The sequence below is a fragment of the Coregonus clupeaformis genome, chromosome 12, assembly GCF_020615455.1.
Source record: "Coregonus clupeaformis isolate EN_2021a chromosome 12, ASM2061545v1, whole genome shotgun sequence".
Taxonomy (NCBI): Eukaryota; Metazoa; Chordata; class Actinopteri; order Salmoniformes; family Salmonidae; genus Coregonus; species Coregonus clupeaformis.
Window position 1 is genome coordinate 54707145 of NC_059203.1, and position 17324 is coordinate 54724468.

The 17324-nt window shown below is 43.0% G+C and overlaps 1 protein-coding gene across 1 annotated transcript; it reads right to left on the reverse strand.

The window, feature by feature from the left end:
• Positions 1 to 3646: 3646 nt before the first annotated feature.
• On the reverse strand, positions 3647 to 13273 carry LOC121577666 (microfibrillar-associated protein 2). Its single transcript, XM_041891435.2, has 9 exons — positions 13163 to 13273; positions 11122 to 11181; positions 10886 to 10936; positions 8678 to 8704; positions 5398 to 5481; positions 5199 to 5234; positions 4973 to 5060; positions 4801 to 4874; positions 3647 to 4630 (listed from the first exon to the last, which is right to left on the reverse strand). The coding sequence occupies exons 2-9, from the start codon at positions 11150 to 11152 to the stop codon at positions 4527 to 4529; spliced, it is 495 nt and encodes a 164-aa protein (XP_041747369.1). The 5' UTR covers positions 11153 to 11181; positions 13163 to 13273; the 3' UTR covers positions 3647 to 4526.
• Between the last annotated feature and the right edge of the window lie 4051 nt (positions 13274 to 17324).

Below are 17324 nucleotides of genomic sequence, written 5' to 3' on the forward strand. Positions count from 1 at the left end.
CAATCAATCAATCAGATTCCAAACTCTCCACCATGGCCAAGACTAAAGAGCTCTCCAAGGATGTCAGGGACAAGATTGTAGACCTACACAAGGCTTGAATGGGCTACAAGACCATCGCCAAGCAGCTTGGTGAGAAGGTGACAACAGTTGGTGCGATTATTCGCAAATGGAAGAAACACAAAAGATTTGTCAGTCTCCCTCGGCCTGGGGCTCCATGCAAGATCTCACCTCGTGAAGTTGCAATGATCATCAGACCGGTGAGGAATCAGCCCAGAACTACACGGGAGGATCTTGTCAATGATCTCAAGGTAGCTGGGACCACAGTCACCAAGAAAACAATTGGTAACACACTACGCCGTGAAGGACTGAAATCCTGCAGCGCCCGCAAGGTCCCCCTGCTCAAGAAAGCACATATACAGACCCGTCTGAAGTTTGCCAATGAACATCTGAATGATTCAGAGGAGAACTGGGTGAAAGTGTTGTGGTCAGATGAGACCAAAATTGAGCTCTTTGGCATCAACTCAACTCGCCGTGTTTGGAGGAGGAGGAATGCTGCCTATGACCCCAAGAACACCATCCCCACCGTCAAACATGGAGGTGGAAACATTATGCTTTGGGGGTGTTTTTCTGCTAAGGGGACAGGACAACTTCACCGCATCAAAGGGACGATGGACGGGGCCATGTACCGTCAAATCTTGGGTGAGAACCTCCTTCCCTCAGCCAGGGCATTCAAAATGGGTCGTGGATGGGTATTCCAGCATGACAATGACCCAAAACATACGGCCAAGGCAACAAAGGAGTGGCTCAAGAAGAAGCACATTAAGGTCCTGGAGTGGCCTAGCCAGTCTCCAGACCTTAATCCCATAGAAAATCTGTTGAGGGAGCTGAAGTTTCGAGTTGACAAACGTCAGCCTCGAAATCTTAATGACTTGGAGAAGATCTGCAAAAAGGAGTGGGACAAAATCCCTCCTGAGATGTGTGCAAACCTGGTGGCCAACTACAAGAAATGTCTGACCTCTGTGATTGCCAACAAGGGTTTTGCCACCAAGTACTAAGTCATGTTTTGCAGAGGGGTCAAATACTTATTTCCCTAAATAAATGCAAATCAATTTATAACATTTTTGACATGCGTTTTTCTGTTTTTTTTGGTTGTTATTCTGTCTCTCACTGTTCAAATAAACCTACCATTAAAATTATAGACTGATCATGTCTTTGTCAGTGGGCAAACGTACAAAATCAGTATATATATATATATAGAGTTGCAGTTGGAAGTTTAGATACACTTAGGTTGGAGTCATTAAAACTCGCTTTTCAACCACTCCACAATTTTCTTGTTAACAAACTATAGTTTTGGCAAGTCGGTTAGGACATCTACTTTGTCCAACAATTGTTTACAGACAGATTATTTAATAATTCACTGTATCACAATTCCAGTGGGTCAGAAGTTTACATACACTAAGTTGACTGTGCCTTTAAACTGCTTGGAAAATTCCAGAAAATTATGACATGGCTTTATAAGCTTCTGATAGGCTAATTGACATCATTTGAGTCAATTGGAGGTGTACCTGTGGATGTATTTCAAAGCTTACCTTCAAACTCAGTGCAAATCAATCCCAGAACAACAGCAAAGGAACTTTTGAATATGCTGAAGGAAACAGGTACATAAGTATCTATATCCACAGTAAAACGAGTCCTAAATCGACATACCCTGAAAGGCCGCTCAGCAAGGAAGAAGCCACTGCTCCAAAACCACCATAAAAAAGCCAGACTACAGTTTGCAACTGCACATGGGGACAAAGATCGTACTTTTTGGAGAAATGTCCTCTGGTCTGATGAAACAAAAATAGAACTGTTTGGCAATAATGACCATCGTTATGTTTGGAGGAAAAAGGGGGTGACTTGCAAGCCGAAGAACACCATCCCAACCGTGAAGCACGGGGTGGCAGCATCATGCTGTGGGGGTGCTTTGCTGCAGGAGGGACTGGTGCACTTCACAAAATAGATGGCATCATGAGGAAGGAAAATTATGTGGATATATTGAAGCAACAGCTCAAGACATCAGTCAGGAAGTTAAAGCTTGGTCGCAAATGGGTCTTCCAAATGGACAATGACCCCAAGCATACTTCCAAAGTTGTGGCAAAATGGCTTAAGGACAACAAAGTCAAGGTATTGGAGTGGCCATCACAAAGCCCTGACCTCAATCCTATAGAACATTTGTGGGCAGAACTGAAAAAGCGTGTGCGAGCAAGGAGGTCTACAAACCTGACTCAGTTACACCAGTTCTGTCAGGAGGAATGGGACAAAATTCACCGAACTTATTGTGGGAAGCTTGTGGAAGGCTACCCGAAACATTTGACCCAAGTTAAACAATTTAAAGGCAAAGCTACCAAATACTAATTGAGTGTATGTAAACTTCTGACCCTCTGGGAATGTGATGAAAGAAATAAAAGCTGAAAGAAATAATTCTCTCTACTATTATTCTGACATTTCACATTCTTAAAATAAAGTGGTGATCCTAACTGACCTAAGACAGGGAATTTTTACTAGGATTAAATGTCAGGAATTGTGTTAAACTTAGTTTAAATGTATTTGGCTAAGGTGTATGTAAACTTCCGACTTCAACTGTATATACACTGAACAAAAATATAAATGCAACAATTTCAAAGATTTTGAGGTACAGTTCATAAAAGGAAATCAGTCAATTGAAATGCATGTATTAAGCCCTAATCTATGGATTTCACATGACTTGGCAGGCTGGGGAGCCAAGCCCAGCCAATCAGAACGAGTTTTTCCCCACAAAAGAGCTTTATTACAGACGAAATACTCCTTAGCACAATCCCCCTCCCCCTCCTCCTCCTCAGACGATCCCACAGGTGAAGAAGCTGGATGTGGCGGTCCTGGGCTGGCGTGGTTACACGTGGTCTGCAGTTGTTAGACCAGTTAGATGTACTGCCAAATTCTCTATAATGATGTTAGAGGCGGCTTATGGTAGAGAAATGAACATTACATTTTCTGCCAACAGCTCTGTTGGACATTCCTGCTGTTAGCATGCCAATTGCATGCTCCCTCAACTTGAGCCGTCTGTGGCATTGTGTTGTGTGACAAAACTGCACATTTTAGAGTGGCCTTTTATTGTTCCCAGCACAAGGTGCACTTGTTTAAGGATCATGCTGTTTAATCAGCTTCTTGATATGCCACACCTGTCAGGTGGATGGATTATCTTGGCAGAGAAATGCTCACTAATAGGGATGTACACAAATTTGTGCACAAAGTTTGATAGAAGTAAGCTTTTTGTGCATGTGGAAAATTTATGGGAGCTTTTTTTTCAGCTCATGGGACCAACACTTTACATCTTGCGTTTTATATTTTTGTTCAGTATACTTGTAACAAAGTAGAAATAGCCCATATTGAGATACATTAATGATAACTATCAGGATTATGTATAGGGTTGAATGCACATGCATCAATCATGTGGAATTGAAAATGAGGGAACAGTTGTGTATCTGGAATAAATGAATGTTGATAAAGGATCTTTGACTACAATGCCTGTTTGTTTGTGTCCATGACAACCAGCTCAACAGGGCAGATTGATCCTCATAAAGTGCCAACAAACAAACTCATCACAATAAATCACTCCAAGTTGAAGTTGTAGTAAAAAAATGTTTTTAATGTTTTTCTCCTTCATTATAGTGAAAGGGTTTTACAAAGCAGTAGTACAGTAACAATTTGTGCACCGCCACTTCTTGCCACTGATATGTGAAACTATGCACTCACTGCAAGGTCACCAGCCACCGTAGCTCTAGTCACGTGGCCGACTGTGTTACACAAAAACACTTTCAAGAGGGATCAGGGGTCAGGTCAGAACCCGTCTCTTCAAGTCTGATTGTCGCTGCTCGCCACCCAGTAAGTGCAGAGGCAGTGGGATGATTATTGAGTACTGATAATGCCTCTGTTGTTGAGGTCAGTGCACAGTGGCTGCCACTCTGGCTGTTCCCTCATTACTATGAATGATTTCAACACAGGTACAGTAAACAACAAACACCACACAATGATGTAGAATATAGGATACAGTAAGGCAAAAAAACAAGATCAAAACATTGTTTTTTTTTTATGTGCATCTCTGACTGAGTGCTGATTTCCATTCCATAGCTTTCCATTCCTTAGCACCAGTATGTTAGTGATTTTATAGCACCAGATATGTTATACAGTCATCAATGTTCTGTTGAGTATAAAATAATATATTTATTTCTACATACACACGTTCTACTGATCCCACTTCGCATTATGTATAATTCTGAAAGAGAGATGAAAAAATGGAGGAGAGGGGAGATACACTAGAGAAGTAGAGAAAATAAACAAATAGTCGTTTTTTAGTACTGTAGATTATGTGGAATACTGTCAAAAATTAAACAGGAAAAGGGATGGGACAGATGGACAGAGGAGGAGAAGGATGTAGGGGGTGGAATGTGGACCCTAGAGATGTGGCAGTATTTGGGCTGGGGTTCTCTCTGATGTGTCCTATGTTCTCAACAGCCTCCACAGCTCTTCCCACAGCTGCTACCCAGTGACCCACACTGGCCACTCACTGCAGCTACACCACAACGAGAGAACTGGTCACGGCACATGTCAGCTACAAGGAGAAAGAGAGAGAAGGGTTACAAGTTTGCTCCTGTACTGTCCACGTCTGAGTGTGTCTGTCTGTGTGTGGGTGTGTGTGTGTTCGTGCATTTCTTTATTAGGGACAGTGGGTTGTGCACCATAAACAAGAATATTAGGCACACACATGTACGCTAACCTCACCTCTTAGAAGCTCTTCATGCGCACACACGGTCCTGACACACACCTCCTTGTTGATCACATACACCCTTTGCAAGCTGAGGAGAAAGGGACGGGGTTACAGTGTGATATTGAACACTTTATAAATCCACTTTCAATACCCTCATGGTAACAGCTTTAAGGTGCAGTAGCATACCTGTAGAAACAGAGGCTATTCAGACACTGTTTGCATGGCTTGTGAATTGAGTAGAGTCTGGTGCAGGGGTACTGCTCCTCTCTGCAATCTACACAACACGAAACAAGTGAGCCATGCAAGAAAATACATATCCATATCGCAATAATACTTCAACTCAAAGTCAGTCATCCCATCAACCACTTTAACGGGCCTTCCCTTCCTCTCTCTCTTTCCCTATGTTTCTTACCTAGAGGGCCAGGTTCTGTGGGCTCTGTCTCTGGCTCTGGAACACAAAATAGAAACTCCACTCACATTTAAATGGAATACTTCTGTTAATGTGACAAAAGAACAGGACAGTGGATGTAGATGTTGAATAGTAGATAATACATGTTGAACAGTACATAATAATTGTTGAACAGCAGACAATGATAGGTGGACGTACGTACCAGATGGACTAGGACGTTCAGGCCCAGGGAATGGTCGAGGACCCTGTAACAGGACCTGCTGCTGGACATCCGCGTCAGGATTCTCTGACAGGGAGAGAGAGAGAGTTTTTCAGTATATCATCAAAGGGCAGTGAAGCTCTCTACATCAGTTTATCAAAACTGGATAATATTCCTGCAAGGTTTCTTATAGATTCTGCTGAGCAAATTGCCCCTTGTATTACACATATCGTTAATCTCTCTCTTGAACAAGGCATCTTTCCCAGGGACATGAAACACACTAAAGTTATACCTCTGTATAAGAAGGGGATAAAGTCTGACCCTGGGAATTATCGGCCTGTATCTATCCTCAGTATAACATCAAAGATCCTGGAGAGAGTTGTACATTAGCAAATTTATGAATATGTCAACAAACAAAGTCTAATGTATGATTTTCAGTCGGGTTTTAGAAAGACATACTCCACTGATTAATGTCTACTTTACTTGACTGACTTCATCAGGAAAGAGATTGATTGACCTACAGAAGGCCTTTGACAGTTAATCACTGTCTCCTAATCTCCAAACTGGAGGCACTGTGGTTAAGCAGTATCCCTCTAGGCTGGGTAAAGTCCTATTTATCAGGTAGGGAGCAAGTAGTAGATGGTTCACTGTCTCAGGCAAAACCAATGAGTTGTGTCGTTCCGCAGGGGAGCGTGCTTGGGCCTCTACTGTTTATACTGTATATTAACGATATGAAAGATGCTTGTTCTTGCCGTATTTTCCTTTATGTGGATGACTCTACACTTCTGGCGTCTCACAAAAGTAAAACTATGTTGGAGAGCATACTTAGCACAGAGCTTACTAACATTAGCAAATGGCTTGGAGATAATAAGCTATCTCTGCACTTAGGTAAAACTGAGGCAATTCTTTTTGGGTCCAGACCTAAATTGAGTAGGTCCTCTGAAATCAGAGTGGAGTTAGGGGGTGAGGTGCTGACTACAAAAACCTCTGTTAGCTACCTGGGATGCATCCTTGATGGAAGCTTGGGAGGTGTGAGCATGGCCACTAAAGTGCTAAGGAAGGTTAATGCCAGGACTAAGTTTTTGTTTAGAAAGTCCAAGCTGCTTGATAAGGACTCCATGAGTGCTAGCCACTGCCCTCATTCAATGACATTTTGACTACACTAGTACTTCCTGGTTTGGGGGCTTATCTAAGCTTATGAAGGGGAAGCTCCAGATAGCCCAGAATAAGCTGATCAGGGTAGTATTGAAGGTGAGTCCACGTACTCACATAGGCAAGAGCTGCTTTCAGGAACTCAACTGGCTGCCTGTTGAGGCTAGGGTGTCCCAGATTAGACTGGGTTTGGTTTACAGGAGTATTTATGGTTCTGCGGCCAGATATCTGACTGATTACTTTCCCCGTGTTAGGGATGCACACAATCACAGCACCAGAGAAGGTGTTGCTAATGTGTGCTTATACAGGTTCAGGAGTAAAGCTGGAAAAGGTACTTTCTTGTATACTGGAGCCTCAGAGTGGAATGAGTTGCCTCCGCCCATAAAAACGATGTCCTCTCTGGGCAGCTTTAAAAATTAAGTAAAGAACTGTTTGATGTCTTCTGTGCCCATATCAATGACACCTATGATGTAACTGCAATGATGAGATAGATGTTCTTCTTCTTTGTTTTTAGTTTTATTATCTCGTTGTCATAATGTGTTCAACCGTGTTCGATCTTGCCTAGCCATCTTGTTTCAAGAGGACCACAATGGAAATACAGTGCCTTGCAAAAGTATTCATCCCCCTTGGCGTTTTTCCTATTTTGTTGCATTACAACCTGTAATTTAAATGGATTTGATTTTGGGATTTCATGTAATGGACATACACAAAATAGTCCAAATTGGTGAAGTGAAATGAAAAAATTACTTGTTTCAAAACATTCTACAAAATAAATGACGGAAAAGTGGTGTGTGCATATGTATTCACCCCCTTTGCTATGAAGCCCCTTGCTACAAACCTGCCAAGAGAGGGCCGCACACCAAAACTCACGGACCAGGCAAGGAGGGCATTAATCAGAGAGGCAACAAAGAGACCAAAGATAACCCTGAAGGAGCTGCAAAGCTCCACAGCGGAAATTGGAGTATCTGTCCATAGGACCACTTTAAGCCATACACTCCACAGAGCTGGGCTTTACGGAAGAGTGGCCAGAAAAAAGCCATCGCTTAAAGAAAAAAATAGCAAAAACGTTTGGTGTTCGACAAAAGGCATGTGGGAGACTCCCCAAACATATGGAAGAAGGTACACTGGTCAGATGAGACTAAAATTGAACTTTTTGCCATCAAGGAAAACGCTGTCTGGCGCAAACCCAACACCTCTCATCACCCCGAGAACACCATCCCCACAGTGAAGCATGATGGTGGCAGCATCATGCTGTGGGGATGTTTTTCATCGGCAGGGACTGGGAAACTTGTCAGAATTGAAGGAATGATGGATGGTTCTAAATACAGGGAAATTCTTGAGGGAAACCTGTTTCTGTCTTCCAGAGATTTGAGACTGGGACGGAGGTTCACCTTCCAGCAGGACAATGACCCTAAGCATACTGCTAAAGCAACACTCGAGTGGTTTAAGGGGAAACATTTAAATGTCTTGGAATGGCCTAGTCAAAGCCCAGACCTAAATCCAATTGAGAATCTGTGGTATGACTTAAAGATTGCTGTACACCAGTGGAACCCATCTAACTTGAAGGAGCTGGAGCAGTTTTGCCTTGAGGAATGCTGCAAAAGGTGGCTCTACAAAGTATTGACTTTGGGGGGGTGAATAGTTATGCACGCTCAAGTTTGCTGTTTTTGTTGTTGTTATATTTCTTGTTTGTTTCGCAATAAAAAATATTTTGCATCTTCAAAGTGGTTGGCATGTTGTGTAAATCCCTCCCTCCCCCACCCACCCATATTTTATTTATTTTTTTAAGTGGTTGTCCCACTGGCTATCATAAGTTGAATGCACCAATTTGTAAGTCGCTCTGGATAAGAGCGTCTGCTAAATGATGTAAATGTAAATCAAATGATACAAACCCCCCAAAAATCTATTTTATTTCCAGGTTGTAAGGCAACAAAATAGGAAAAATGCCAAGGGGGGTGAATTCTTTCGCAAGCCACTGTAAGTCCCAGACTTTATTGTGTGTTATCCTCGATGATTTTACTCATGTGCATGTATGGCTTTTTCAAGTTTTATGTGTGCTTGTTTTTTTAAATGGTTGAATTATTAAACTAGTAATAGTAATATAGGTAACAAGATCACACAAGTATCTTACCTGGAAAATAATCAGGGTCATAGTCCTCTGTGAAGCCAAATGAACAAAGGTACAGTATGAGACATGCTTTTGTTACATTGACTGGTAACATATTGTGAGAAACTTACAGCAGACAGACAGACAGACAGACAGAGATACAGACAGGCAAGCAAACCTATATGTGTGACAGATGACTAACAAGCACAGTGGGGTTTTCACATAAAACGTTGCAAATGTTGCAAGGGTATAACATCGACCACCTGCTTTCAAAATTGAGAGGAAACGTACAGGAGATTGTCTTTTTACATGACTTCATATTCAAGATGTTAGCAAATGATGAGATAGTAAGTGGTCACTGAAGAATTTACAAAATACTAATTACATTATTTACACTACATGACCAAAAGAACGTGGATACCTGCACGTCAAACATCTTGGGCAGTAACATGGAGTTGGTCCCCCCTTTGCTGCTATAACAGCATCCACTCTTCTGGGAAGGCTTTCCACTAGATGTTGGAACATTTCTGCGGGGACATGCTTCCATTCAGCCACAAGAGCATTAGTGAGGTCGGGCACTGATGTTGGGCGATTAGGCCTGGCCCGCAGTACGCGTTCCAATTCATCCCAAAGGTGTTAGATGGGGTTGAGGTCAGGGCTCTGTGCAGGCCAGTCAAGTTCTTCCACACCGATCTCGACAAACCATTTTTGTATGGGCCTCGCTTTGTGCATGGGGGCATGCTTCAACAGGAAATTGCCTTCCCCAAACTGTTGCCAAAAAGTTGGAAGCACAGAATCTTCTAGAATGTCATTTTATGCTGTAGCATTAAGATTTCCCTTCACTGGAACAAAGGGTCCTAGCCCAAACCATGAAAAATAGCCCCAGACCATTAGTCCTCCTCCACCAAACTTTACAATTGGTACTATGCATTGGGGCAGGTAGCGTTCTCTTGAACATCCACCAAACACAGATTTGTCCGTCGGACTACCAGATGGTGAAGCGTGATTCATCACTCCAGAGAACACGTTTCCACTGCTCCAGAGTTCAATGGCGGCGAGATTTACACCACTCCAGCCGACGCTTGGCATTGCACATGGTGATCTTAGGCTTGTGTGCGGCTGCTTGGCCATGGAAACCCATTTCATGAAGCTCCCGACGAACAGTTCTTGTGCTGATGTTGCTTCCAGAGGCAGTTTGGAACTCGGTAGTGAGTGCTGCAACCAAGGACAGACCATTTTTACGCGCAACACGTTTCAGTCATCGGTGGTCCCGTTCTGTGAGCTTGTGTGGCCTACCACGTCGCGGCTGAGACGTTGTTGCTCCTAGAGGTTTCCACTTCACAATAACAGCACTTACAGTTGACCGGGGCAGCTCTAGCAGGGCAGACATTTTACGAACTGACTTGTTGGAAAGGTGGCATCCTATGACGATGCCACGTTGAAAGTCACTGAGCTCTTCAGTAAGGCCATTCTACTGCCAATGTTTGTCTATGGAGATTGCATGGCTCTGTGTTCGATTTTATACACCTGTCAGCAACGGTTGTGGCTGAAATAGCCAAATCCACTAATTTGAAGGGGTGTCCACATACTTTTGTATTTTTTTTATTTATTTTAATTTTATTAATTTAAACATTTATTTTACCAGGTAAATTGACTGAGAACACATTCTCATGTACAGCAATGACCTGGGGAATAGTTACAGGGGAGAGAGGGCGGATGAATGAGCCAATTGTAGCCGGCCGCGACCGGGAGACCCATGGGGCGGCACACAATTGGCCCTGCGTCGTCCAGGGGAGGGAATGGCCGGCAGGGATGTAGCTCAGTTGGTAGTTGGTAGGGTTGTGGGTTCGATTCCCACGGGGGGCCAGTATGAATAATAAAATAAATGTATGCACTCACTAACTGTAAGTCACTCTGGATAAGAGCGTCTGCTATATGACTAAAATGTAAAATGTAATTGGAAATGTATAAGGTCTTCTCTCTCCTCCTCAGTGTCAGTCTACCTCCACACAGAGAGCGACCATGAGAGTCTTCCTACTGCTCTCCATGCCATACACAGGACATGAAGTGTTTCCATCTACCTGGTAAAATTGAACATTTGACATGGTATACCCTCTGGGTGGGTAGACAAAAGACACGTGAAATAATGACTAGATGTGGAGAGACCGTACTGAGTCACGGTATGTTTGCACACGTGGACAGACAGTGTAATGATGACATGGATGAACTCACCCAGGAAAGGAAAGTGTTCTTGGTAGAGGGGGGGCTGGGCTAGCAGAAGGACTGTTGAGGCAAAGTTAGCTAAATGTTTAGGCAAAGGTGCTGGACAAGTGTTTTGTGGTGTTGTTAAGCACAATGTGAAAAACAGTATTGTATAGAATGTGTATTGGGTTGGTCTATTGTTGTGTGTACACTACAGTAGAGTTGTGTATATTATATAGTGTTCAGTGTGAGTGTGCTAGACTCACCTGGCATGGAGAGCAGTAGGAGGACTCTCATGGTCGCTCTCTGTGTGGAGGTAGACTGACCTTGAGGAGGAGAGAGAAGACCTTATACATTTCCAATTACATTTTACATTTTAGTCATATAGCAGACGCTCTTATCCAGAGTGACTTACAGTTAGTGAGTGCATACATTTTCATACTGGCCCCCCGTGGGAAACGAACCCACAACCCTGGCGTTGCAAGCGCCGTACTCTACCAACTGAGCTACAAGGGGTTACTGATTCCAAGTGATATAGAGAGATCTAGTGTTTACGTGTCATAGATGTATTTCTATGTCACTTTTCAGAATCCCAACTGTGACATTCTTTTACCCATGGGCCTCTTGTATTTTCCCTTCCATCTCTCCTGTCTTGCATTCTAGCCTCACCTCTTCCCGTTCTCTTTTACCCTGGACTCACCTCTCCTCCTCCTCCTCCTCCTCCACTCTCTTCTCCATTCTGCCCTCCCCTGGCCCCAAACAGTCAAGGGGAAAAATGAAAACTTTGACAGCAAGAATGTGGCACGTCTGTCTTTCTTAACAATCCCTCTGTTTTTCTAATTTTCTCTGTTCCACTGCGAAACGCTCTAAAGCAGACAGACCAGGGGCTAAATTCCAGGAAAAGAACCACTGAGCCCCTCCACCCCACCCTCCCCCATCTTTCATATCCCTCTCTCCACGTCTCTCATTTTCCCTCTGTCACCCTCTGTCATATCCCTGAACCACTCCCCCTCTCACCTATCTCTCTCTCTCTCTCTCTCTCTCTAATAAGCAGAGAGCACTTTTCTTGTAGAATGAGCAAATACTCCTCCGCTTCTGCTTAACTGTACTGCACACAATCACAGTTCAGCCTATGTGAGTTTTTGTGCACTGAGTGTGTTATCGTGTGATCATCAGTGTGTGTATGTGTGAGTGTCATCACATGTGATGTTTCATACTATGAGGTGTGGTGTGTGGCCTACATGTGCATATGCTTGGCTGTAATGTGTGAGTTTACATGTATGTATGAAGGTATATGTCACCAAAGTGTGTGTGTGTGTGTGTGTGTGTTCAGACATTCCTCTTGTGCATCACAGTGGCTATCGGAAACCATATGTTTTCACAGCACACATCTGGGAGCTATTACACCCCCCTCCTCAACCCCATTTCATTTCTCCCCCCTCCCCAGCCCTCACTGACCCCCTCCCCCAAAGCATAGGGACTTGGGAACAACTCCACCATGAAAGGGGAGAGCCCCATATCTCCTTATCCTTCCTCTCATTCCTACTAAACACAGTTTGTTTGTTTTCAAGCGCTATGTAAAAAAACAAAAAAAACATGCATATAATTTCTCCCCCTGCCTCTAATCCCCTCCCCTCTCGCTCTTTTTCTAAGCACAATACACTTATTTTTCTTTCCTTTCGCTTTTCTCTCGTTTTATTTATGTTGGCCAGCCCCTCTCCATTGTATTGTCATGGCCCCCAGCTATAACCCCACCCCCTGGAGTGCAGATTGCCCCTCTCCAGTAAAAACAGACAACCAATAGACAACCTCAAGTCAGTTTAGAACAATCTTCACATAAAGTACCATTCGGAATAAATGAAATTATTAAAATACCTGTCCAATAACTACATTCCATAAGACCCAATCATGTCGTGAATTGCAAGGAAAATACAAAAGATTAGTTTATAGAAAGTTGACAGGTCACAACTGCTTGCATTGACCATGCTTTTATTGAACTTGGAGAGTTTGCATGATTTGATAAAAGTTGTAGAGGTAGGCTATAACTTCCAGTACTGATGATGGATACATTCAGTATAAGCATATTTCAAATAACTGATAAGTGATTCATATCGCACACCACCATGACAAAACACTTCCACAACTCTGTAGCCTACCTACTACTCCCTTGACCTTGGATGAAGTCAAATATTACAATTCATCAAAATAAGCGCACATGATTACAAATACACTTATTCTGTGTTTTTGCAATTATTTAATATGTAGATATATTCGTTTTAACAACTTGCATCAATTTGTAGCTCTTACCTCTATTTCCCTTTGCTCCGGCGATCCGCAAGTCTCATGCGTCCTACTTCAGCACCGTCTGACCGAGCGACACATTGTAGCGCTCCGCCTTCAAGCCCCCTCTCCCCGCCTCTGTCTGTCCCATCGCCCACTCCCGCCAATCCCAGTCAGGAGACCATGGCACTGACTGACTGCACATAAACCCCCTAACCCTTCAGGATGGATAAATAGGTTTGAAAGCATTAGACTGTAGACATGATTGATTCCAGTGGCCCATTTTTGTTCTCCCTTTTCACTCTGTGCATGTCTCTCTACTCCAGGATGTCTGTGAAAGGTTGACACCTAGAGGACATGGATTGCAATTCCACACACGTATATGACACAGGGCACTACCCTAGACTCTGCGATATGATGTAGATGCAGAATGTAAACAGCAAAGTGTATTGTCATGGCCCCCAGCAACAACTAAAAGCGATGAAGCACGAGGCTCAAGTGCTCCGCTGTTTTGGTCCCCTGACTACCACGCTGTATGCAGCGTAAAGTGAACCCGTACACATGCGCAGATACTGTGTGTGACTGTGAGAGCAGTGTTGCATCTCGCTCATCTCAATATCTCTGGTCCTGCTCATGACATCATTTTGCGAAGTCTACCTTTAAAAAGCACAATACATTAAAAAGGCATGGTAGATTAGATACTGATCCTGCAGGACTGAGAACCATAACACACAAGTTTAATAATCAGAGTAGGGCTTTATTGTTTTGTTGTGCTGACCCTAAAACCCATCAACATTCAAATGCTATACATGATTCTTCAGCACTCCCCAATTAATGTGATGTTAAAAGGCCATAACTATTATTAACAGAATAGAACAGACAGAACCTTTGATCACAAGCAGGCATAATAACCAGGGATACAATGGCAGGCATTAAAGCATTGGATTTATTATACATTAAAACAAAGACTCCCGTTATATATACAGTATCAGTCAAAAGTTTGGACACACCTATTCATTCAAGGGTTTTTCTTTATTTTTACTATTTTCTACATTGTAGAATAATAGTGAAGACATCAAAACTATGAAATAATACAAATGGAATCATGTAGTAACCAAAAGAAATGTTAAACAAATCAAAATATATTTTATATTTGAGATTCTTCAAAGTAGCCACCCTTTGCCTTGATGACAGATTTTCACACTCTCAACCAGCTTCATGAGGTAGTCACCTGGACTGCATTTCAATGAACAGGTGTGCCTTGTTAAAAGTAAATTTGTGGAATGTCTTTCCTTCATAATGCATTTGAGCCAATCAGTTGTGTTGTGACAAGGTAGGGTTGGTATACAGAAGATATTATTTTACCAAATAGGGCTAAGTCCATATTATGGCAAGAACAGCTCAAACAAGCAAAGAGAAATGACAGTCCATCATTACTTTAAGACATGAATGTCAGTCAATCCAGAAAATTAAGAACCTGGAAAGTTTCTTCCAGTGCAGTCGCAAAAACCATCAAGCGCTATGTTGAAACTGGCTCTCATGAGGACCGCCACAGGAAAGGAAGACCCAGAGTTACCTCTGCTGCAGAGGATTAGTTCATTAGAGTTACCAGCCTCAGAAATTGCAGCCCAAATAAATGCTTCACAGAATTCAAGTAACAGACACATCTCAACATCAACTGTTCAGAGGAGACTGCGTGAATCAAGCCTTCATGGTCAAATTGCTGCACAGAAACCACTACTAAAGGACACCAATAAGAAGAAGAGACTTGCTTGGGCCAAGAATCACGAGCAATGGACATTAGACTGGTGGAAATCTGTCCTTTGGTCTGATGAGTCCAAATTTGAGATTTTTGGTTCCAACCACTGTCTTCGTGAGACGCAGAGTAGGTGAACGGATAATCTCCGCATGTGTGCTTTTCACCGTGAAGCATGGAGGAAGTGGTGTGATAGTGCTTTGCTGGTGACACTGTCTGTCATTTAATTAGAACTTAACCAGCATGGCTATCTGCAGCAATACGCCATCCCATCTGGTTTGCGCTTAGTGGAACTATAATTTGTTTTTCAACAGGACAATGACCCAAAACACACCTATAGGCTGAGTGATGGAGTACTGCATCAGATGACCTGGCCTCTACAATCCCGACCTCAACCCAATTGAGATGGTTTGGGATGAGTTGGACTGCAGAGTGAAGGAAAAGCAGCCAACAAGTGCTCAGCATATGTGGGAACTCCTTCAATACTGTTGGAAAAGCATTCCAGGTGAAGCTGGTTGAGAGAATGCCAAGAGTGTGCAAAGCTGTCAAAGGCGAAGGGTGGCTATTTGAAGAATCTCAAATATAAAATATATGTTGATTTTTTAAACACTTTTTTGGTTGCTACATGATTACATACAGTGAGGGAAAAAAGTATTTGATCCCCTGCTGATTTTGTACGTTTGCCCACTGACAAAGACATGATCAGTCTATAATTTTAATGGTAGGTTTATTTGAACAGTGAGAGACAGAATAACAACAACAAAATCCAGAAAAACGCATGTCAAAAATGTTATAAATTGATTTGTATTTTAATGAGGGAAATAAGTATTTGACCCCTCTGCAAAACATGACTTAGTACTTGGTGGCAAAACCCTTGTTGGCAATCACAGAGGTCAGACATTTCTTGTAGTTGGCCACCAGGTTTGCACACATCTCAGGAGGGATTTTGTTCCACTCCTCTTTGCAGATCTTCTCCAAGTCATTAAGGTTTTGAGGCTGACGTTTGGCAACTCGAACCTTCAGCTCCCTCCACAGATTTTCTATGGGATTAAGGTCTGGAGACTGGCTAGGCCACTCCAGGACCTTAATGTGCTTCTTCTTGAGCCACTCCTTTGCTGGAATACCCATCCACGACCCATTTTCAATGCCCTGGCTGAGGGAAAGAGGTTCTCACCCAAGATTTGACAGTACATGGCCCCGTCCATCGTCCCTTTGATGTGGTGAAGTTGTCCTGTCCCCTTAGCAGAAAAACACCCCCAAAGCATGTTTCCATCTCCATGTTTGACGGTGGGGATGGTGTTCTTGGGGTCATAGACAGCATTCTTCCTCCTCCAAACACGGCGAGTTGAGTTGATGCCAAAGACCTCGATTTTGGTCTCATCTGACCACAACACTTTCACCCAGTTCTCCTCTGAATCATTCAGATGTTCATTGGCAAACTTCAGACGGCCCTGTATATGTGCTTTCTTGAGCAGGGGGACCTTGCGGGCGCTGCAGGATTTCAGTCCTTCATGGCGTAGTGTGTTACCAATTGTTTTCTTGGTGACTATGGTCCCAGCTGCCTTGAGATCATTGACAAGATCCTCCCGTGTAGTTCTGGGCTGATTCCTCACCGTTCTCATGATCATGTGGTCCTCTGTAGCTCAGCTGGTAGAGCACGGCGCTTGTAACGCCAAGGTAGTGGGTTCGATCCCCGGACCACCCATACACAAAAAAAAATGTATGCACGCATGACTGTAAGTCGCTTTGGATAAAAGCGTCTGCTAAATGGCATATTATTATATTATTATCATTGCAACTCCACGAGGTGAGATCTTGCATGGAGCCCCAGGCCGAGGGATATTGACAGTTATTTTGTGTTTCTTCCATTTGCGAATAATCGCACCAACTGTTGTCACCTTCTAACCAAGCTGCTTGGCAATGGTCTATTAGCCCATTCCAGCCTTGTGTAGGTCTACAATATTGTCCCTGACATCCTTGGAGAGCTCTTTGGTCTTGGTCATGGTGGAGAGTTTGGAATCTGATTGATTGATTGCTTCTGTGGACAGGTGTCTTTTATACAGGTAACAAGCTGAGATTAGGAGCACTCCCATTAAGAGTGTGCTCCTAATCTCAGCTCGTTACCTGTATAAAAGACACCTGGGAGCCTGAAATCTTTCTGATTGAGAGGGAGTCAAATACTTATTTCCCTCATTAAAATGCAAATCAATTCATAACATTTTTGACATGCGTTTTTCTGGATTTTTTTGTTGTTATTCTGTCTCTCACTGTTCAAATAAACCTACCATTAAAATTATAGACTGATAATTTCATTGTCAGTGGGCAAACGTACAAAATCAGCAGGGGATCAAATACTTTTTTCCCCTCACTGTATGTGTTATTTCATAGTTTTGATGTCTTCACAATTTATTCTGGGCTCCCGAGTGGCGCAGT

Excerpts from the sequence above, each read along its gene's own strand:
- LOC121577666 (XM_041891435.2), bottom strand. The coding sequence starts at position 11,152 with ATGAGAGTCCTCCTACTGCTCTCCATGCCAG. Across the intron at positions 8,705-10,885 it reads AGAACACTTTCCTTTCCTGG|AGGACTATGACCCTGATTAT; the intron begins GTGAGTTCATCC and ends TTGGCTTCACAG. Across the intron at positions 5,482-8,677 it reads TGACCCTGATTATTTTCCAG|AGAATCCTGACGCGGATGTC; the intron begins GTAAGATACTTG and ends TCTCCCTGTCAG.